Genomic DNA, 24,773 nt, shown 5'->3' with positions numbered 1-24,773 from the left:
ATGATGTCATCCTGTTATTGATGGGTGGGGGGTGATGTAGTTCCCAGCTGACCCTCTCTCCTCTTGTTGTATTGAAATTGTCAGCTAACCCTAACATCTAACAGTGCTGGAAATTTAGGACGTCTCTTCATTTTATTCAATGCCAGCCCAGGGGCACCGCATTCCTGATCTGGATTTTTGCTAACTTAGCACTTTCTATGACCAATGGCTGCTAGTTATGGGGAAGCATTGTCCATGCCAGGCAGACACCAACCTGATTCTGGGATCTACCACACAGCAAGGAAAATGCAAAGCTGAATCTCCATAATGGGGAAAAATGGTGGCATCGGGTCGCCCATGTATATGACACTGTATATATTCTATGGATGTTTATCTTTGGTCAGGTGAGTGCCCCCCGCTGGTCTGAGCTTTCTGTCCCGAGGACTGGTGGAGGTCTGGGGGGAGGGGGGGAATTGGTTAGTGCTGGATGATTTCACATCAGATTTCACTCAGCCTTCTTGTGGAAATGAAAAGGAGATGAATGTAGAGATTTGTGTCAGTTTGGAATACATCAGTCAGATTGTACATTTGGGGTTCAGAGATCTCCTGTGTCCAAGACTAAGACCTGCAATCATGGCAGTTCTGCAGCTTCCTACCCACTACATCTTTCTGCCCCACCTACCACACCTTTTCAACCTGACCTACTATTTAACATTCCTGCCCTATTCTCTGTCCTTTCCTTCCCTATCTGCTACACCTTCCTGCCTCACCCGCTACACCTTCCTGCCTTACCTGCCTCCTCCTGCGCCCCCCCCCCACCTTTTCCTGACTTCTCTGGCCTTGTAGAGGATTATACAAAGTTTTTCATGAAGGAACTTGGAGAAGTAGAATTTGTGGGACTGACATTGTATAATGAAGTAACATTGTGAGATTTATTGATCTCTGGAAGTCGGAGTCTGGGCACCTCTGATAAGAAAAAAGCGCCGGCACTGCAGCTCCAGGGACAATGAATCTTTTATCGGTGCAGAAAATGTCTCTCTTCCCTTCTCACTGCTCTGCTGGAAATTTTTCTGATGTGTACATGGCAGAGTCATTGTTTGGCTTCTCAGCTTTGTGGAAGAAAATACACAATCAGAGCTTATAAATGGCTTTCTGTCAGACCTCCACACTTCCTGAAATCTCTATGACATCAGGCTTGCAGTGGGAGTGTCAGCTGTGGCATGTAGGTGAGTAAATGGGGGGGGGGGGGCTGGTGTGTTACCAATGGTAGGAAGCAGAGTGGTACAGAATTGCAGACTCCTCCCTACATAGAATACAATGTGTGTGTTTCCTGTGGCTGACACATAATTCTTCTTAATATTTCAGTGCCCCTGGTAGGCTGGACAACCCCGCTGGACGTTTGGCCTCACAAAGTTCAACTCCACAGACCTTCCGTCAGACACCTTCAAGTACCGAGAGCACAAAAGAACTGAAAAGCCACGTGTCACCCTCGCACCAGACATCCGACATCAACCGGAGGACCTTACAGGTGGACAGCAAAGGCCACTGGACGGGGAGATCCCCTTCAGCATCTCCAGACAGAGGCACCACCCCCACCTCTCCCTATTCCGTGCCGCAAATTGCCCCACTACCCAGCAGCACTCTGTGCCCTATATGCAACACCACAGATCTCACCTCGTCTCCCAACCAGCCAAACTTCAACACCTGTACCCAGTGTCACAGCGAGGTGTGCAACCAGTGCGGCTTCAATCCCAACCCTCATCTGACCGAGGTAGGTCTGTCTGTCTGCTTGTCTGTCTTCCTGTCTCTCTGCCTGTGTGCCTCTCCCTCCTCTGCTATTCACCAGTGAATGAGGAGTGTTCCCTACAAGTTATGTGATATAAGGGGAAAGGGTTAATAATGCTTTTATTGCCATGTGCACCTTCCTGTCCTGGTGACAACTCTTCTGTCCATTTATTTTTTGGGTGTCTCAGGCACAGGATGTGAGGGAGAATCTCCCGAGAAAGAGAAACCTGTCGGCAAAGTTAATTTTCTATCCCTCTGGCTGGAGTTCTGGTTTAGGGCCAATATGGGAAGTTTTGGGGGGTGAGGGAGGGATTATGGAGAATGAATATAGTGAATATTGTTGCCATGAAAGTTGCACGGCAATTTGTAGGATCTTCTAATCTAGTGATCAGTCATCTATGGGGTCGATGGGCACTGCCCACAAATCTCCACAGCTTTGTCCACTGTCTATGGCTGGGAACTTGGCAGCATAGTGCAGGGAAAGGGGGCTGAGATTTCTTCTAGCAAAGCACAATCTTAGTGGTCTGGCTTCAAACACCCTGCAGAGGTAACAGGGCAGACTGTGCCCCTGACCTGTGCCTTGCAGAGAATATACCATGGAGACTCTGAGGAAGAGAACCTTCCAGAAGCAGATTAATGGCGCTAATCCTAGGAATGAAATGTGACAGCAAACTCAAATCGCTAAATGTGAAACATCTGTAATCAAAAAGATCCACCCTGCCCAGGAACAGCTGAGAGCCATTGGAGAGACAGAAATCAGCACTGATTTGAAGGATAATATTATATTATATAAATTATTTATAATGAATTCTTTATAAAATATCGACACAGAATTGAGGCTGATTCAGAATCTTCATCCAAGTCACAAGGACCCGCAGGTACTGAACGTCCATCCTCAGAGAAATCTTTGGGATTCAGAGAAGTTTCTTGTGCAGGAATGGCTGGGACATGTAAGCAGTAGAAAGGAGGCTCTGTGCTGTCACTGCAACCAGCAAGGAATGCGTAAGCTGCATCTGCCGATACTCCAGGTGACAGAACTACCCAGCAGGTAATAAGTGATGTAAGCATAGCTCAGGGGGTGGATTCACATGGTCTGGCCAGTCAGGTGTCACTTCATGCTGGGTAGGGCGATGGTGATATCAATTAACTTGTTGAGAGGTTAAAACATTTTTCTGAGATGCTTTGGATGATAATCTTGGCGAGGAGAAATCTGTGCCAGATGTTAGCAGTAATTCCTCCTCTAGTTAGCCAGCTTTAAGTATCTCATGAAGACCACAACATAAATGGTACCAGTGCTGGCCCTGACGACGTTCCTTCTGGGAATGCTTGGAGCCACGGGGCCCTTTCAGTGTATTCACTGATTACCCTGGGCAAAAAGAACCCAGGTACAAACAGGAAGTTTTTCAGTTTGGTGTTGCTTTGTCACCAGATGAGCGTTGCTGATATTCTGGCTGCTAACAACCTCCAAACATCAAAGCTTCAACATTTGTTTTAAGCTGACACACAAGTGGTTGGGTTCTGGGCAGCTCAGCAGGTTTAGGGATACAAAGGACTAGTTTTATTTTTTTTTTTAAACCAGACACAGCAAATGTTATCATGAAGGGGAATGGACTTCCAGAAGATTATAATATCTGTAACACTGAAATACATTCTTTACCCTGACTATAAATAAAGGTGCAGAGGGCACCTGAATGGGGTTTTTTGGTAAAATGGAGACAACATGATGATGTTTATATGCTGATCAGCCTGATTTATGTTTTAAATGTTACAAGTCTGGTCTATCTATCTGCACCATAAAACAGAGCAATCTCTACAGTAAAGTGCAGCCTTTGTGAATGTAAAGTGCAGCCTGTGTGGTAAGTAAGGATCATAATGTCTTTAGGGATCCCATAGATAAGGAATTGTCACAGCAGATGCATTAGAAGAGGAGACATTAATGTCAGAGACCGTACTATCAAGAGAGGATCCTCAGCCGGAGGTGCAGGAATTTGGTTTGGAGCTGACAGGAATGATAACAATCTGGGAGACCATCCTCTGCTGCACCATTTCTGAGCAGTGTGAAGACAATCATAATAGGAGAAGGAAGAGAAAGGAAGACAAATCCCCCTGTAAATCTGAGGAATGGATGTTAGCGGAAAAGCTTCCACTTGTGATTCTATGGTGCCAGAACAGGAAATATGTTTTGGGTGCAGAAGATGATCCACTTTTTTTCTGGTTGGAACCAATAGTAGGCATGGGGGATTCTGACTCCAATTCTCAATGATTAGGGATTTTTCTGTGGTTCGGTGCTATGATGATGGGGTTCTCTTTAATTGTTGTCTCTAAAAACATAAATAACATAAAATATAGAAGAGCCAGATGCAGCGTACAACTATCTCAGATATCTATATGCAGATGTGCCCATCCTCTGTGGTGTCTTTGTATAATGCAGGCAGGGCCCTCTAATTTGGTAATTGGTGGTCGAGCCTCATGCAGGTGTCGCCATTCCTTTTATTACAAGGGATGAAACCCACTGCCAGAAGTATTGATGGGTAAATGTCTGATGCTGGAGGTAACAATACCACGGAGAAGACTCTGATTCATTATTATAGTAAATATAATATGTGTCTGAGACTGGAAAAAATTGGAGTCCTGCTATTCGGATGGAGTGGTGGCAGGGGAAAAATATCTTTCAGAAGAAATCTGCAAATAAAGCAAAATCAGTACTTCTAAAAGTCTGAGAGGAACAACCCAGGAACAACTTATCACTAAGAACTGCAGGGGCTGAGTGGCTAAAAACTTATAACTAGTTTCATGGATCTCCATGCGGTTTACAGGAATCTCCTGCAGAGGTTCTGGAGGTTGTAAGGATGTAAATAAGGCTTATATAAAGAATGTACGACCCAATCCTTGGCGGCAACTCCAGGTCTTAAAACAAATAATTTAGACTTTTCTCCTGAGAGCAGACATAACAGTGGAGTCCAAAAGAAGGCACCAGGTCCTGACTGCCAGATTTTTTAAGAAAGTTAAAGACTTACTAATATTGTCCTGGAGGATTAAAGGAACTGTCAAGAAAATCTGATGCTTCAGTCCATACAAACAGAATAAGAACAGATAATAAGAATTACGCCCGGGGTACAGGACAAGAGAAGTGGTACTGTACATACAGAATAAGGGCAGATACTGTGGATGAGCGCTGGTGTTCCGGTTGTTTTGCTGTGGTGAAAGGTGATACTGGGTGTGAATGGAGAGTTCAGTGAAGTGGTCAGGGAGTTGCTCAGGTGCAGTTTAGTGATTGTGCAGATACAAAGCGTTTCTTAGGAAGTTGCATTCAGGCTGAGTGGAGCGTGTGATCTTTTTTCTATTTAATCTTCATGCAGTGTGCAGGGGAGCCATGTCTGAGGGGCTACAGTTCAGGAAATAGATCTTGCTATGTCATGCGGGTATATTGGAGCACCGGGTATCCCCGGCATGTCACCCTATAACCGCTTTGCTCTTTGTGGCTATCAGAACTTATTTGGATGATTGGCATACTGAAGAGCCAATGAGGATGCAATTACCCTCCTAATCTTCCTGTATGACACTCTGGGACATTTTCAAGCCTTTTAATTGGTGATTTTGATGATTTTCCCTGGAGATTTGTATTCTGAGGTCACTTCAGGATTTCCTGTTGTCTGTGAGCAGAATATTTGATGAATAACATTCTCCTTCTCACACACTATTTATAAAATTATCTTTTCATCTCTGCGGACAATTTATAGAAAACAAGCTGATAATGAGGCAGGGAATATATATGGGCATTTTTCCTAACATTTTCCCCCAGAAAGGGGTTTGAATTACGCAGCTTCGCCCACTCACATTGATTCGTACAATAAAGACATCACCGGGCACACCGAGTGTGGTCAGTGCTGCTCCTTGGAGTTATTAATGAACATTGATCGTAATCTGTGTGTGCCCAGTCAGGGAACTCCGACACAACACAGAATTACAGTGAATGCTGTGTGAATGAGGATGAAATCTGTTTCACAATATGAACAGGGACAATGAATGGTCATTTCTCATATCACAGCCTTATAAACATCTCAGGACAGACCTTTAGAGATTTGTCCCTGAAATCATCTCCAGTGTTCTGCTTTTGTGTAATGAGCTGAATTTTCCCTGAATAATCTGCCTGTATTTGCCTTGATAGCTGCCAAGTGCAATGAATAAAATATTCATGTGGATATAAATAGTCACAGCAAAGGGATTGTCTCCCGTGACACGATTGGACATCAGTGCTTCACTTCAAAATAGCAAATCATTGTAAAGTCTTATAAACCCATCGCCCCACATCTGCAGATCTGTTCCTTTATTAGCTGCCAATCTGTAGAGGATGAGGGAGGCAGGGTGGGAATGGGCGGTCACGTGCCACTAGCAATGAATAACGGCGCACTGATATCAGGGTCCATCCAGAAACATTGCAATCTCCCCGTACACATTGCTGTCTGGCCAAAGACATTGGGGGCTAAAACATTGGAGTCTCTATGGTGAGTTTTTTCACAGACCGCATGGTCCATTTAGGGCCTGACCACAGACATTGCTGACATCTGGAGTCTTTCCATAGACATTAGCAGCTTACTGTGCTCAAGTCTTTCCACAGACATGAGGGTCCATTGCCACACTGGGGTCCATACACACTGGACTCCATAGATCCATAGATAAACTGTCAGATTTACATCCTGAGACTCCTACATATAAAACAATGAAACACAAATTGTTTTCTCATGGTGCACCTTATATGTACATCACTACTATGCAGATTCCTCAAATTTATATGTTCAAAGTTATGAAATTTCTGCAGTGTTTTCTGCTGTTTTCAGGCCCCCAAATGAGACTGACTGGTTCCAGATTTATCCGTCATCATCAAAGAGTCCCCCCCAGTAGTTTGGTATTTTAGTTGTGTGAGCAGAGCCTGCAGGTTTCCACATTTGGTATAATTGCCCTCCTTGGTGTAGGTCGGTGTGTGAGGCACACTGATTATCCTGTAACCTTTTATATGTCAATATTTGTGTCCCAGGGATTCCGGTAATCACAGATCTTCTATTTTCCATGCAGCCTTTTTAATTAACTTCATTCAGACATTATTGTGTCACAGAAAGTCTCCCTGGGGTCAGATATTTCATGAATCATCAGAATGGGGCAGAGTGTTGTGTGAAGCAGGAAAATATTTCACAGTGGAGAGGTGTTAGGGCTTCACTTCTTAGTCATACGATGGTCCCTCTCTTCCCAGCCACCCCTCTATTTACCCCTTTTTCTATCTGCCCTTTTCCCTATTTTCTCTGTATCTTCATCCGTTTCATCCTCACTGCTCTGCCCTCCATCCTTTGCCACCCTTCTTCCACCAATCTCCCCCATTTCCCTCTCTCTATAGGGAGTTCTGTGTGGAAGGCCTGGGTTAGGATGGCAAAGATGCTCCATGACCATCAGATCAGATCTGTCCTGGGACATTTATTCTCTGCATAGCAAACTAAATAATGAACATGGAGTGGGAGGTGCCAAGAGTTTTGATGATGTTTGTCATTTGACACTTTGGTGAATCCCTGCATTTGGATGCACAGTGCAAGTTATTTTGTTTCCTTGTGCTTTGGGCCTATGGTGGCATCCGTAAGAGACAGAGATCAGGAGGAGCTTCCAGCTAAGAGAAGCATACAGGCCCCCAGTCTCTTCTGTAACACTGAGTGACCCATTTGGGCCTCCAGGTTCTGCTGCCCTCCACTCACAATCATCCTCTCTGACAGGCAGGACACATTGGGGTAATCTTTACACTTGAGGGGTAACTGACTCTTCTGTGTTCTCTTTACAGGTAAAAGAATGGCTTTGTCTGAATTGCCAGATGCAGAGAGCCCTGGGGATGGATATGACAACTGCAACAAGATCAAAGAGTCAGCAGCAGCTGCATTCTCCTCTGTCTCCTTCTCAGTCTCCAGCTAAACAAGTGAAACCTCCAACCTTGTCCCAGTCCCTCCATCAGCTGCCGTTGTCCAATTCCCCACCCCTATCTCAATCACAACCCCCTTCCCAGCCCCTAGTGCAGCACCATATGCAACCCCAAAAGCTTCATCAGCCGCAGACTCCACCGCAGCACCGTACACAGCCTCACTCCCAGCAGCAGCAACCTCCGTCTGCTCCATCCCACGATCCCACCCTCAGCAACCTCCAACAAAGGTCCCCCTATCAACCACAAATACAGCAAAAACCACAAGCTCAAAGCAGTCCTGTTCCTCAAATCCAGCATCCAACGCACCACAAACCCCAAGCTGCCCACCAGTCACAGATGAGAAACATGCCGGAGAGTTCTCTGGGGGCCAAGCCAATGGAAAACCTTCACAGTCAAGCAATGCCCAGTCAGCAAGGAAAACCTCAACCTACCCAATCAAGAGAACAAATTAGCCAACTGCACTCAAAGCCCACTGCCCCTCAGGATGTTCCGAGGAGTCCTCAACATCCTCAGATAAATCCATCACCGGCAGAGCAGAGAAAAACTCCAGGAAGTTCTCCAGCAAAAACTCCATCTGCTGCCTCCCATGGTCCCCAGGATCAAAACCAGGAGGGGCTCACTGGTAAACTGTTTGGCTTTGGGGCTTCCCTCCTGAACCAGGCAAGCACCCTCATCTCTGTCCCCGAAACCCCTGGACAGAGCCAGGCATCCCCCAGTAAAGTGGCTCCAAAAATTGTGTTTAGTGATGCCAGCAAGGACACGAAAAGCCAGGGAGCAGCCTCTGCCCTACCGAGCAGGACCGAGAGCTCCCCACTTCACAAACCTGGGAGAAGTGACCACGCCAAGCCAAAGGACGTGCCCAAAGTCATGTGCCCACTGTGTAAAACAGAACTCAACGTGGGATCCACAGAGCCGGCCAATTACAACAACTGTACATCGTGTGAAAAACAAGTGTGCAATATGTGCGGCTTCAACCCAACTCCCCATCTGCTCGAGGTAGGGACCCTGCTTATGTCTTTCATCCACTGAACTGGGAATGAAGGGGTATATATATTGAGGGGGGTATATATAATAAGGGACGGGGGGTTTATAATGGAGGGAATATAATGAGGGGGGTAAATAGAATGGGAGGATATAATGAAGGGGGTATATATAATATAATGAGGGGGCATAATGGGGGGAATATAATGAGGGGGTATATATATTAGAGAGAATATAATGAGGGGGTTATATATAATGGGGGGATATAATGAGGGGTTATCTATATTAGGGGGGGTTAAATGAGGGGGGTATATATAATGAGGGGGAATATAATGAGGAGGGTAAATAAAATGGGGGAATATAATGAGGGGGGATAAATAATTGGGGGTATAAATATTGAGGGCGGTATATATATTGGGGGGAATGTAATGAGGGGATATATATAATAGGGGAAATATAATGAGGGGGTTATATATAATGGGTGGAATATAATGAGGGTGGTATAAATAATGGGGTGGAATATAATAGGTGGGGTAAATATAGTGGGGGTGTATAATAAGGGAGTAAATATAATAGGGGGTATAGATAATGGGGGGAATAAAATTGGGGGGGTATATATAATGAGGGGGTATAATCAGGGGAATGAGGGGGGATAAAAATGTGTGGTTCCTGGCTACTATGCTGATCTTCTGGCTTCTTTGCTTTCTGAGTCACTGATCTGAACCATTTCTTTGGGTGAAGAAAGTTTTGGAAAGTCAGAACTTCCAGGTGTTTGTTCAGGTCGGTGATTGGTAAATCCTTTGTGATCCTCAATGACCTCCTCCATGTGAAGGATCTGCTGACATTTTATTATATGATGGACAGTTTTAGTCTCTGGTCCTAAAGGGCAGCACCCAGCTACTGTGATTCTTTCTTTCCCTGTTATTATTGCAGCAGGAGGATGGAGAATTTTCTTTCTGTGTTAGGAATAAAATGTGGAAATGCCACCCTCGGATTTCTGAACAAATAGAGGAAGTTTTGTATAGTTCAGCCAAACCACATTCATCCATAATCCACAATATCGCTGCTATTGAGTAGTTTGGAATAATGGAGGCTTCTCCTTGTACTGGGCCCAAACTATGGAGGATCTGGGAGAATAAACTGGCAGACCCCATACTGATGTATTTCTTTCCCTTGTATTGACCTTCTTCTGGATCCTCAGGGTGAAAAGTATTTATTTCTGTTCTTTTTGTATGGATGTCTTACCTGGTGCCACAGTGGTTCCCCTGTTGGGGAGGGGTGCAGTGTTTGGTGGTGGTGGTGAGGGCAGTGCAGTGTTTGGTAAGGGTGGGTGCAGTGTTTGGTGGGGGGGGGGGTGTAGCTCCCGGAATCTGTACTGATAATAGAGTGGTGGTGCTATAATCACTCTCCTGTCATTATCTCTGTTGCTGCCCAGATTCACTGAGGTGGGCAGGATGAATCCCGCTGTCTGCCTTAGATGGAGCTTCATTCACCTTCCTGGATTGCAGGGGTGGAAATGGCTCACAAATCAGAATAATTCAAAGCATTCAGCAGAGAGAATAAAACAATTTGTGATTGCAGAAATTTGTATTCATCTTCCTCCTCCGCAAACAATCAGCAGATCCGGAGCAAAAAGACCCAACAATCAGAATCTGCAGTAGAAGCTTCTGCCAAATGCCAGCAAACCCCCAACAAAGCCACCCAAAACACAAAACTGCAGATGAGTGATTATTATTGGGTGGCATCTGTGCAGAACAGCGGGTTGTCCTGTGACTGAGGGCGCTGAACTGTACAATAGCACACATAATGGTGACTGTGGTCAGAGTGTGTGTGTGTGGGGTGGGGGGTCACTGGATCTGATAATGGTGGCTATGGTCAGACCCCCGAGGGTCACAATGGGGAATGGGGGGTTACCGGATCTGTGAATGATGGCTGTGGTCAAGACACCCAGGAGACACAATGGAGAATGGAGGGGGTTCATTGGATCTGATAATGATGGCTATAGTCAGTGAGGGGTTGCAGAAATGACCCCACTCTGCCTCTCATTGGTCCAGTGGTGAGTGTTCTGGGCAGTAGTCTTATCACCCATCTGTCATTATTGTATTGCAGGGAGACACAAAGGTGGTGGGGCAAATAAAATAGAGAATAAATTGAATAGGAGGTAAATGGGATGAGGACACATTCAGTGATCTCCCTGAACCCTTTTAGCCGGGCACACCACCCAGCACTTTTCAGTACCCACCCGGCTGTTTGTGGGTGGTAACTGATAAGTTCTCACAATACCAGGGCTGCCACCGGCCTACAGCTTCTTCCCACCCAGTGTAAAAAAAAATCTATATTGACACCTGGGATGAGGATACATGAAATGAGGAACATGTGGAGTAAGAAATATGAAATAGGGGACACATAAAATTGGGGGCACATGTAAGGGGATACATGGTATAAGGGACACATGGGACAAGGGACACCTGATATAGGGGGCACATGAGATAGGGGACACATGGGATAGGGGACACACATTTTACAATGGTGGATGTATACAGTACAAGAAGGACCCTATAATAAAGGGGGGTGTGCAGGGGACAATCATGTAACAAACATGTTTTATTTGATGGGGGGGGGGGGTGACTCCACGCCTCATCACATTCAGCTGCGCTTTTATAATCTTTCTATGCTGCAGCCATTGTCTTGTTGTCTGTTTGGTGCAGAGCTGGCTGCGCTGCTTTTCTGCGATAAGAGTATTAACAGAGAATCCGTCCATTTGGGGATTAGGAAACGCCGCGTTCTGCTTAGATGTTGGAATGTTGATGTATTTCTCACCATTACAGGATGACGGCTCTGCACTCATTTTCATGGCTTATCCCTGTATATTGATGTCACATTGTACATGGGGGGTAATAACACATCACATGATCTATGGAGTGCAGCGTGCTTTGTTGCTGGGGGTTACAGCTGGCTGCACACACAATACATGGCAGGAGGTGATCAGAATGCAGCATGAGCATGGCATGTCAGGGGTTAATGCTGTGCCACTGTATGATAATAAAAGGAGCCTCTCATTACCCAGCAGGGGCCACTCAGTGGGGGCAAATGAAGACAGTTGGGGTTTTCCATGCTATTTACATCAGGTAATTGTCTAAAATGTCACAAACGTCAATCTCTGGGTCACATCGCCCCCATGGGGACTGACACTTGCTTTACTTCAAAATAGGAATCAGCAACAACCCCCCCCCCTCTTGTTCTGTATTGCAGAGAGAAAAATAAATAAATGTTCATTCAATTATTCATCATTATGTTGGGGGTCACCGCCAACCCTAATTGTATTATATGGGAGGGGTAATAGCTGTTGTTACATACAGGGTAATATCTCCATCTTATATACTATAGGATCCGCTATATATGGGATTGGTAGAGGTGGGAGATAGATTGTATATATAGATATATAAGAGAACCTGTCTATGTGAAGGCTCCAACGTGTCATCATTTATGCAAAGCTTCCCTTTCCCCCGTTGGTTGTGTTAATCAGTGCTGCGGATGAATTTGTTTCTCTGACAGTGTGAAGTGAATCTGGCGCTGAGTTCCTGGGATTATTTACTGTAATTATCAGATATCTGCACAATTCCCACACAACCATTACTTTCCTTGCCAGGTCTTCACTGACTTAGCCTATCTTTCCACCCCCCCCCCCGGGGCAGATTTAGGTTTCTCATCTCTTCATATCCTCCATCAGCAAGCACTATTTTGTATTGTGAATGAGCTGCGATGATTGGTTGGTGAATTTCCTCCATCGCCTGCAATCACCAGTGCAGATTTCTGATTTTCCTGTGTGCAGTGGTCCCGGACGATGCTGCATCAGAATCCCCAGGTTCCGCACACAAAGATCTGAGTCCATGGACAGCAGGAAACCCCCCATTCCAGGAATCAACAGTGGAGGGAACAAGAGTCCACATTGTGTAGGGTAATTGTGCCGGTGATCTATTATGTGTTGGTGTAATCCTATTACAGGACGAAAAAATCATATCACACGCTGCACTTATCACCATTATTTGCCGCTTCCCATCACTTCTTCTGTATTAGTATTCTGAAGATCTCTGTAACATGGAACTGGGGAGTAATCTATAATTTCCTCCAAAACAATATGGTCGACTGGAACCTGAGGGGGAACCCCACACAAAGCTCTTGTTCATATATTATTATTACTATTTTTTTCTGGGACCCCATATCCCCCCATTACACATCATAGCTCTTATCTGCCCCCCCATTTCTAGGACCCCATGTACCCCCATTAAACATCATAGCCCTGACCTGCCCCCTCCCCCATTTCTAGGACCCCATGTCCCTCTATTACACATCAGAGCCCTGGGCTGCACTCCCTTTATTTCTAGGACCCCATGTCCCCCTGACCTGCACCCCCCCCCCCGCTCACACACACACACATTTCTAGGACCCCATGTCCCCTCCTTTCCCATGCCTGGCTTCTCAGCAGTGCTAAGAAAAGACTCGGGGACAATGCATAGAAGTTACATCATTGCTAGCTGTCATCACAGGATCACAGTGGCCCCTGTGATGTGGCAGAAGATCACTGCCGGCAGTTCCAGTTTAGGTCCCTGTAGTCAGTAATTTGCACTGAGCTGCATCATTCCTTGGAGTGGGGATCTTAAAGCTGCTTGAAGTTCTGTCTTGGAGGCTGATACAGAACAGATATGTTGGTGCCACATAAATATGCAGTAATGAAAGGCAGAGACATTAGAAAATGGAGAGGAATTTGATGTTTCTGGGTGATGGATCTGTGCATTGGTGGGGTGCAGAATTTCCTGCGCATAACAGGCCGTGCTGTGCTCCACCCATAACTCATCCATCCTCCATCATAATAACTAAGGGGGAGCTCCAGTGATTCTCTGGGCTAAATAACACAAATCTCTCTTTCACAGCCCAGATCGATGACTTGGCCTGGAGCTCCTCCCCTTGTTTTTATTTCAGAATTTCCATCACGGTGAGAGATCTCCGCGTGCTGCTCTGATTGCTTAATGCAGCCACTGCTTAATGTTTTAACACTGATGGTAATTTGCTGCCTGGGAATCTTCCCTGCTGGGCTGGAGCTAAATGAGTGAAGATCCAGAAATCAAACGCTGATTCCCCAACATAGCAGAATAGACGTCTGACAGATGAACATAGCAACCGGGACCTGAACATCTATTAACCAAAACCAGAGAATCCAACTTCCAGGACATCTGACAACATGATCCAAGGGATCCCAGAACCAGAGCATCTGACAACATTATTCTAGGGATCCCAGAACCAGAGCATCTGACAACATGATCCTAGGGATCCCAGAACCAGAGCATCTGACAACATGATCCCAGGGATCCCAGAACCAGAGGGATCCCAGAACCAGAGCATCTGACAACATGATCCCTAGGGATCCCAAAACCAGAGCATCTGACAACATAATCCCCAGGGATCCCAGAACCAGAGCATCTGACAACATGATCCCTAGGGATCCCAGAACCAGAGTATCTGACAACATGATCCCTAGGGATCCCAGAACCAGAGCATCTGACAACATGAACCCTAGGGATCCCAGAACCAGAGCATCTGACAACATGATCCTGGGCATCCCAGAACCAGAGCATCTGACTACATGATCCCTAGGTATCCCAAAACCAGAGTATCGCACAACATGATCCCTAGGGATCCCAGAACCAGAACATCTAACAACTTGATCCCTAGGTATGCCAAAACCGGAGTATCGAACAACAAAATCGGGATCCCAGAACCAGAGCATCTGACAACATTAATCTAGGGATCCCAGAACCAGAGCATCTGACAACATGATCCTTGGGATCCCAGAACCAGAGCATCGAACAACATAATCCCTAGGGATCCCAAAACCAGAGAATCGAACAACAAAATCCCTAGGGATCCCAGAACCGTGGCATCCAACAACATAGTCTCTATGGATCCCAGAACCAGAGTATCAGACAACCAAAACAGAAGAATCCAACTACTGGAACCAGAGGATATAACAACCAGAACCAAGTATCAGAACCAGATCATCCTAAAGGATTTGATAACATGAACAAAAAGATCCAACAATCAGAACCAGAGAAATGGATAACCAAAAACAAAGGATCCGATAACTTGAAATATAAAATCTGACAACCTGATATGGAGGAAGCAACGACCAGAGGGATCTGTCACATTGCACTTGAGCATCTGACAACCAGAACCATACAATCTTACAGAGAAAAAAAAAGACATGACAACACAAGGCAAAGGCTGGATGATCCAAGAAGAAGCAGAGGATCTGACACTCTAATCCAGGGGATCCACAAACTGAACTGGGGGACATGACGATAGAGATCCAGAGGATCTGACACCCCTATTGAAGTAAATTGCATCTAGGCCTTATAAGAGTTTATTTGTCTTCCTCTGGATCAACTACGTCTATGGGGATTTATCTGGGATGTTTATTTCCCTTTTCTAACTATGTAACTATGAAAATGCTTTCTTAGATTTCTGGCTGTCATGTAGATCCTCTGGCTGAAAAACTTCAGTCAATGACCAATAGGTAGGTTAGGTTCAAGGATTAAAACTTAGCTTTCTGAATTTGCTGATCAGCAGATTTGCTCTAGGACAGTAAATCGAGATGTTCTGAAGGCAGGGAGTCAGCAGTGATCACATGACCTCGTCACATTGTCAGCTTCCTCTTTATTCGCTCTGATTGATCACATGGCCTCATCACACTGTTAGCTTCCCCTTTATTCGCTCTGATTGATCACATGATCTCATCACACTGGATGCTTTCCCTTTATTTGGGGTGAGTGATCACATGACTTTTTCACACTGGAAGTTTCCCCTTTATTTGCTGTGAGAGATCACATGACCTCACACTGTCAGCTTCCCATACATTCCCATCATCCTGTGATGTTTCTCTTCTATGGTTTGTGCACAAAATGTTTCTCTCCTTGGTGGCCACGTGATACAGAGGTGGTGCTAATCCTCTGAGTGCACATGTCACACGTGTTCCGGTTACTGGCATTCTGTCACTCACCACGTGTGTGAAACCCTTCCAAGAAGACGACAAAGAAGAGTGAGAGCGATAGATCAGATGAGATTATCCGGAGGAGAGCAGCCTATGATCCGATTATCTATCACAGATCACAGCAAACACCCCCCAAATCAAAGAGAGCCCCCCCACCTGGATGTGACTAGATGGCACAGACCCACCCTGGGTGTAATCCAATGCAGGCTTAGATCTGCAGACCATTTATCCATGATGGCCCCTCTGCCAGCAATAATAGAGGATTGTCTATGCTAAGCACAGTCAATGTATCATTCTGTCACTCTATCTATTGATCTGTATTGATCTGTCCATCTGTCCTTGCACCGATCACAGCACACATTGCAGCGATTCTCTGTGATTCAGGCTGGAGGTTCTGTCAGGTCCAGTGCTGGAGATGTAGAATGGCTGCAGAGGCTCTTGTAGAGGTTGTGAGAAGTTTGGGGGGGGGGGGGCCCTTTTTGCTCCTCATTGTTCCTATGTGAATCAAATAGATTGCCATTTTTATTATCTAAGGATTTCAGGGTGCAGGGGAGACCTTTGGGTTGCACTCCGTGTCTCCTCCAGTGACCCTGCATACAGCTTTTGTGGTTCTGTAGATCCAGAGCTCTTCTGGTTCCTCCTTCCAATGACAATCTGTGAATAAATAGAAGTTATATAATGCAGAGTATCGACCATGAGCAGCGTCACCTCGCCCCCAGGACGCTCTATCGCCTAACTGAGCCTCATTACCCCATAATTATCAGGCAGAAAACTCCAAATGTGACGACGAATAAAATGTAGAGAATTCTGTCCTGGGATTTGGAGAAATGAGCAGAACTTTACCCAGATGCCTTCAGAAGGGGCTAAACTCACGGGAAGAGGAGAGGAATCTGGGGCTCCGCGCTAACCAGGATATACACAGCGGGAAAAAAGACTGCTCCGGGCATAATAAAGGATGAATATAGAGTGCCTGCAGTGCCAAAGAATGGGTATATTGTACCCTGTATAGTGCCATAGAGGGTATATTGTACCCTGTGTAGTGCCATAGAATGGGTATACCCCCTGTAGTGCCATAGAATGGGTATAGTCTCTGTAGTGCCCTGCAATGTATAGAACCTGTTTTGTGCCATCCGTGAACTATGCTGTGCAGAATTTGCATTACCCCTCTCTGTTCGGTTATTGTACCCCGCAGGAAGCTGAGCTGTGCCAGGCTGGCTGTATCTGTTACAGTAATTGGTTATTGATTAGCAGACTGCGGGCAGTGTCCCCCTGGTATTTCTCTGGTATTGGTTCAGCTAAAAAAATGTGGATAATAAAAGAAGAAAAAAGAAGAGAAATGATGAAGGATGTGACAGAACGCAGTCTGCTCGTGGGGGGCAAAAAATGTGCTGTAATCGCCCCCAGAACAGTGGTGGAATTATCAGCACTCGGCGGGGGCAGGGCAGAGCATACAGCAGCTAGTAGGATAATCAGAAGAAATTCCCACAAACCTTGGAGTTCTGTCTGTCTAACCCTGGGGACAGGATCTTTTTAGAGAATATAAAGCTGCCACATGGCAAATAATATGGAGCCCCTGCCCCAATCATGCCCCCCACAACATCCTCCACTCTTTTGGGGAGGCATGTCAAAGATTTTGGTTTGTGTCTGTGGGGATTTGCACCTATTTGTGAGGTCAGGTACTGATGGTGGAGATTTGCCCCTATTGGTGAGGTTGGGTACTGATGGTGGGGATTTGTCCCCATTTGTAGGGTCAGGTACTAATGGTGGGGATTTGCCCCCATTGATGAGGTTGGGTACTGATGGTGGGGATTTAACCCCATTGGTGAGATCAGGTACTCATGGTGGGGATTTACCCCCATTGGTGAGGTCAGGTACTGATGGTGGGGATTTGCCCCATTGGTGAGGTCAGGCACTGATGGGGCTTTGCCCCCCTATTGGTGAGGTTAGGTACTGATGGTGGTGATTCGCACCCATTAGTGAGGTCAAGGTCTGAACATACAAAAAATATCTGTTGATCCTGCTACAAGCAATGTATTTTGTTCACTTCCTGTAAGCCATCATTGCCTTTAACACTAAAGGGAAATTCCTTCTTAGGTGGCAACCATGACTGCCACAGGGGAGAAATTTGTTCCTGCACTGCACAACATCTATTTCCATGTCAGAATTGGTGGTGTTACCCTCCTGGAGTTCTCTGCATTATATAAATCCTGAATCTCTCTTTCCAATCCCCCCCCCATAGATTGCTATATATAGCACATGTGTGTGATTGTATATAATGGGAGGCTCACGTGTACCCAGCCAGGATTTGTGCCCGGTGTGCCCACTGCTGCCTTTTTATATGGATGTGATATGTAGATGGTGACCCAGATTTTGTCCCTTCGGCGTCTCATTAGTTTTCTTTGCTGGATTCGGCTTTTGCAGCTCCACGTGTTCCTGATGAAGGTGAGTGGGCAGACGTGGCCTCGGTCTCTGTTGGCGCTGCAGCCTCTTTTATCTGTGGAGATCAGAGGGACCACAAAACAGAGAAATGACACAAAATCCACTCCATCTCTCATCAGCGTCCGGCAACACTCGGCAGCGGGGGAAATATTGCTCTGATGGTGAATGTTTCACAGATAATACCAGATTGCCAGCTGGCGAGTAAATCAGCCACATTGCTGATACCGACATACGTGTGCACATTGTCTCCAGCGTAATATGTGGGAAGATATTCAATATACCCTGGTACAATCCCCACCTTGTCACCTGCACCCATCCAATCTGCATCAGCCGTGATGGAAACGCCTCATGAATTCCACAGATGGTTGTCAATCCCAGCGATATGACCGAATTATTATCCCGGCCAGACCCACAGGAGATACAATCTGATTGTGTGTCAGCATTACCCAGAACACCTCATACCTCAGTATAGGTACCCCCAGGGCCTTGCTTCCTGCTCATTATACCCCAGCATAGGTCATTGTACCCCCCAGGGCATTGCTTTCTGCCTATTACAGCCAGCATAGGTCATTGTACTCCCCAGGGCAATGCTTCCTGCTCAATATACCCCATGTGTATATGTGGGGGGAACACTCTCATCAGTGTGTATATTGGGGGAGCACCATCATCAGTGTGTATTTAGGGGGACGTCCTCATCAGTGTGTATATGGAGGGAGCACCCTCATCATTGTGTATATGGGGGAGCTCTCTCATCAGTGTGTATATAGGAGGAACACCCTCATCAATGTGTACATAGGGTGAGCACCCTCATTTGTGTGTATATAGGGGAAGCACCCTTATCAGTGTATATTTAGGGGGAGTGCCTTCATCAGTGTGTATATGGGGGTAGCACCCTCATCATTGTGTATATGGGGGAGCACCCTCATTAGTGTGTATATTGGGGGAGCACCCTCATCATTGTGTATATGGGGGAGCACCCTCATCAGTGTCTACATTGGGGGAGCACCCTCATTAGTGTGTATATAGGGGAAGCACCCTCATCAGTGTATATTTACGGGGAGCACCCTCATCAGTGTATATAGGAAGGGAACACCCTCATCAGTGTGTATATGGGGGCAGAACCCTAATCAGTGTATAAAGGGGGAGCACCCTTATCAGTGTGTATATGGGGGAGCACCCTTATCAGTGTGTGCATAGGGGGAGCGCCCTCATCAGTGTGTATATGGGGGTGCACCCTCATCATTGTGTATAAAGGGGAAGCACCCTCATCATTGTTTATAGGGGGGGAACACTCTCATCAGTGTGTATATGGGGGGAGCACCCCTATCAGTCTGTATATAAGGGGAGAACCCTCATCAGTGTGTATATTGGGGGGTGCCCTTACGGAATCTTTTGAGTAATATGTTCTGGTGGCTGGATGGGCGGTGCCCCTACCGTTCTCTTCCCAAGCAGCTGCCATGAAAGGGACCCGATGCCCCCTGCAGTCACTGCCAAGGTATTTTTAGCCATGGGGTCAATGTAAGCCGTCAGTTGATCATGTTTGACCCTCAAAGGGTTACCTGGCCACCCTTCCGTTAGGTCCTGGGCAGGTAACTATCATTCTATTTATTAGGGCTTAGCCTGACCCACAAGAAAACAGGAAGTTCTCATAATCTATCCACCCAGCCTCTAAATTTTCCCAAACTCACCAGCAAATGCCACAACCACCAACCACCTGGGCAGAGAATTTTCTGCCACAGAAAGACTAGACAGGTGAGGGGTTCCCACCATCTCTGTGGCCTGTAATATATTTATAGGTAATAGCTTTAAGATCTCACCAACAGGGTGTGCCAGGAGATAGAAGAAGCCAGCAGGTGACCTTTTTGCAGAATTTTTCTTCAGGTTGGAGTAACCCTTTAAATGTTGAGTGATTGGATCTGTGTGCTCGGTATTTTATTGATGCTCTGTCCATCTCTGGGATGGGATTGCACAGACATCACACAATTCTGCTGAACGTTGAACTCAGCTGGAGGCGCTTAGCTTTCATTCTTTGTCTGCTGAGCTCTGTGATGAGAAACTGCAGAGGAGATGAAAGAACATCAAACACTCCGCATAGCCAACACCAAAAGAGCTGAATCTGGACCTTTCCTGAGATGTTTTCCCAAATCTGACCCTGCAAGAATCTATATCATACAGATACAGAACTGTAGCCGATACAGATCTGATAGGGATCAGAGGGTATGAGGGTCCTGATAATTACATCTAATAGGGGACAGAGGTACCAGGGTCCTAAATATTACATCTAATAGGGATCAGGGGGTATGAGGGACCTGAATATTACATCTAAATAGGGTACAGCATGTCTGATGGTCCTGATCATTAAATCTAATAGGGATCAGGTGGTATGATGATCCTGATCATTACATCTAATAGGGGACAGGGGGTATGAGGGTCCTGATCATTATAGCCAATGGGGTACAGGGGGTATGAGGGTCTCAATCATTAAATCTAATAGGGATCAGAAGGTATGAGGGTCCTGATCATTACACCTATTAGGGATCGGGGTATGAGGGTCCTGATCATTATATCTAATACGAACAGGGGGTGTGAGGCCCCCAATCATTACATCTAATAGGGATCAGGGGGTATGAGGGACCTGAATATTACATCTAAATAGGGTACAGCAGGTATGATGGTCCTGATCATTAAATCTAATAGGGATCAGGTGGTATGATGGTCCTGATCATTACATCTAATAGGGGACAGGGGGTATGAGGGTCCTAATCATTATAGCTAATGTGGTACAGGGGGTATGAGGGTCTCGAACATTAAATTGAATAGGGATCAGGAGGTATGAGGGTCCTGATCATTACACCTATTAGGGATCAGGGGGTATGAGGGTCCTGATCATTATATCCAATAGGAACAGGAATAGGGATCAAGAGGTATGACGGCCCCAATCATTACATGTAATAAGGATAAGGGGCTATGAGGGTCATGCTTCATACCCCCTCCCTTCCTCTCCCTTCTTTAGCACTTTGTACTGATTTGGTCTGATTTATTCATCTCCAATGTAAAATGTGTTGCAGACTATTTGTGCAGCACATTCATTCTGGGTTTGTGAGGGGCTTTTCCTAGATCTGGGGGCAGGGTCATCATAGTGTTGGGGGCAGGTTGGACATAAACATGTTTTATGAGGGTATCTATATGAAATAAGCCGCGCAATATGTCTGAGATCAGCTGAATGGGGATTGTTGTCCTGGATTGGGCTGATTTGTTGCCTCCAATTTGTGCAGTTTTTCAGTGACTTTTATTTTCTGAATCTGAAAATGATGAAAGTAATGGAAAAGTTCCATATCAGCAACCCTGTGTGGGGTAATAATGGGGCACTCATATCATATCATATCTGTATGTATTGGGGATCTTCCCCATCAGCCTGCTGGTTCCTCTCCAAGTCATATGACTCTCTGGGGCAGTTTTGGGCTGTGCAGTTCTGGATTCAGCAGGACCCCCTCTCCTCATAGAGATGAAAGTGAAATATTTCTGTCTTTATCTTGGAACACTCAAGGTGGTGAGTGGGCAGAACTGACACACAGATAACAAATACCAGGCTCCCCCGCAGATCTGACAATATAACCCTTTCATTGCAGGAACAGCCAGTATGCCATACACAGCCTGGGAACATCATGTTCTTCTAACTGCAAATTATATTCTCATCCACCTAATCCAATAAACTGCGGTGTACGGGGGGCCAATGAGAAACCTCTGGGGCCCGGTGCAGCACCTGAACAGGGGCCCCAATATCTCTAAAAATGTTGTACTTTCATACAATTTACCAATCTGAATGTTTGTAGATATAAGACCAACCCATACAGATATAAGACAGACCTATACAGATATAGGACCGACCTATACAGATAAAAGGCCGACCCATACAGATATAAGACCGACCCATACAGATATAAGAGAGATCCATACAGATATAATACCAACCCATACAGATAAAAGAGAGACCCAGAGAGATATAATACTGACTCATACAGATATAGGACCGACCCAGACAGATTAAGGAGAGACCCTTACAGATATAAAACTGACCTATACAGACAAAAGAGAGACCCATACAGATATAAGAGAGACCAATACAGATATGAGACCGACCCAGACAGATATAAGACCAACCCATACACATAAAAGAGAGACCCCTACAGATATAAGACAGACCCATATGGATATAAGACCAAGCCATACAGATATAAGAGTAACCCATACAGAACTTAAGACCGACCCATACAGATATGAGACCAACCCAGACAGTAATGAGAGAACCAGATAGATATAAGACCAACCCATACACATAAAAAAGAGACCCATACTGATATAAGACTGACCCATACAGATATAAGATGGATCCATACAGATATAGGTTGGATCTAATTACTGTAACCCTGTGACCGAAGCCTTGGTATTGTTTCTTATTTAATAAAAAGAATTTTGGTGTTCACTTAGCAAGGTGAATTATCACTCTAGAATGGAATTTCACTCAGCTTGGTGAATACAGTGAAAAGGAACCTTGCAGGAAATAACATACAAGAAAATTAAAATTAATAACATTTTCCATTGCTGTATAGTACCTAAGTGAGAAATCCCTGTCAAGGCGATCATTCCCTCTGCTGAGTGAACAGTCTGTATTCCTTTAGTACATCAGTTTTATTCTACTATCTGTAATTTTGTAGTTTTAGCTCCGCCAGCTTGGCTATACGGCATGAAAAATGAGCCTGGGAATCAGGTTTGCCCTTGGAGAAGGTTGTCCCAGTGAAATGGACATTCCGCTGCAGTGATGGGGTGATGGTAACAGGCGCTGTGTAGGTTATCTGAAGATGTGATTGAGGCATCCATGTCAATCTTCTTCATGAAGGGAGTCAGCTGTGTGAATGTCGGGAAAAAGTGGGTTAGCGCTTCCTTTGATTTGATATAATAGATGAGGAACGCTGGACAGAGAGATACAAGCCACTCCGACAGGAACTGAAGTCATTTATAGAGAAACAAAGGCAAAGTATGCAACATAAACCTGCAGAATATACAATATAACCCGCCTGTATATGGGGAAAATTCCGGGTGTAGGGAGCACCCCACACCCAGTCCATACAGATTGTTCAATCAGCTTCTTACAGCATAACAGAAAAAGATTGATAGGAACAAGAGAGCAGCCACCCAGCTCATCACATTTCAAGCTTAACATTAGCTTGACACAGCAAAACATCAAGTAACAGTCTCTTGTGATCCAGGGGTGTGCAATCCTAGGGTAAGGGGGCATCCAATCCCAGGGTAAAGGGGTATACAATCCCAGGGTAAGGGGGATATACAATACCAGGGTAAGGGAGATATATATAATCCCAGGGTAGTGAGGTATACAATCCTAGGGTAAGGGGTATACAGCCCCAGGTTAAGGGGGGTATACAATCCCAGGGGAAGGAGGTTTAAATTCTCAGGGTAGGGGGGATATACAAACCCAGGGTAGAGGGTGATTTACAATCCCAGGGTAAGGTATGATATACAATCTTAGGGTAAGGGGGTATACAACCCCAGGGTAAGGGGGTATACAATCCCAGGGTAAGGAAGGTATACAATCCCAGGGTAAGGGGTATATACAATCCCAGGGGGAGGGGAGTTAAATTCTCATGGTGGGGGGGATATACAAACCCAGGGTAAGGGCAAATTACAATCCCAGTATAAGGGATGATATACAATCCTAGGGTAAGGGGGTTAAACAGTCCCAGGGGGAGGGGGTTTAAATTCTCAAGGTAGGGGGGATATACAAACCCAGGGTAAGGATGATTTACAATCCTAGGGTAAGGGATGATATACAATCCTAGGGTAAGGGGAATTAAAAATTTCAGGGTGAGGGGTGTAAAATCCCAGGGTAAGGGGTGTAAAATCCCAGGGTAAGGGGGATATACATTCCCAGGGTAAGGGGATAAACAATCCCAAGGTAAAGGGATGTACAATCCCAGGAAAAGGGGGACATACAATCCATGAGTAGGAGAGGTGTACAATCCCAGGGTCCCTAAAATGGCCATAACCCAAACCAGGAGGTATGTGCCAACCCTCCAGTACCTATCCCTGGGGGGCTGTGCATTCCCCCAACTCCCTTTCCCTCTGTCTTCACCTAAAAGTTGAAACAGAACCTCAAGATCCCAAAGAAGAGACTTGGGAAAGGGGTTCAGCATTCCAATGCACTTTCCAGGGCTTTGCTGCACCATAAAGATTCCAATCCACCACAGCCTGCTTCTTTCCTTAGGTCTGGTCAGTTAGGGGACTGTCAGCAAGGTAAAGTTCCGTGCTGAAATATGAATTTGCCAGAAATCAAGGGTTTTAGAAAATTTATATAGTAGAGTTATTAGGGGTTTCCTTTCCTTGGCTGATGTACCCAAGGTTTACTTTCCCAAACGTTTCTACAATTTTTCATTGCTTTTTTTTTAGCATTCAGCTAAGATTCAGTTAAGTGACCCATCTGTAGATGGCAGAACAATTTACACACATCCGTCATAACACTGAGCATAAATGGGGTCCCTTTATTCATGAGCATTTCCTGTGGAAAAGATGTCT

At 45.5% G+C, this 24,773-nt stretch overlaps 1 protein-coding gene across 1 annotated transcript in view; it reads left to right on the top strand.

The window, feature by feature from the left end:
- The window catches only part of BSN (bassoon presynaptic cytomatrix protein), a 56,547-nt gene that overhangs the window by 9,808 nt on the left and 21,966 nt on the right, over nucleotides 1-24,773 (top strand). The window contains exons 2-3 of the mRNA XM_072420268.1: nucleotides 1,345-1,750; nucleotides 7,586-8,716. Of these exons, the coding sequence (XP_072276369.1) occupies nucleotides 1,345-1,750; nucleotides 7,586-8,716 (1,537 nt within the window). The remainder of the gene's footprint in view (nucleotides 1-1,344; nucleotides 1,751-7,585; nucleotides 8,717-24,773) is intronic.

The sequence above is a fragment of the Pyxicephalus adspersus genome, chromosome 8 (genome assembly GCF_032062135.1).
Source record: "Pyxicephalus adspersus chromosome 8, UCB_Pads_2.0, whole genome shotgun sequence".
Taxonomy (NCBI): Eukaryota; Metazoa; Chordata; class Amphibia; order Anura; family Pyxicephalidae; genus Pyxicephalus; species Pyxicephalus adspersus.
The sequence above is the reverse complement of the archived record's forward strand: the minus strand, read 5'-3'. Positions and strand labels throughout refer to the sequence as shown.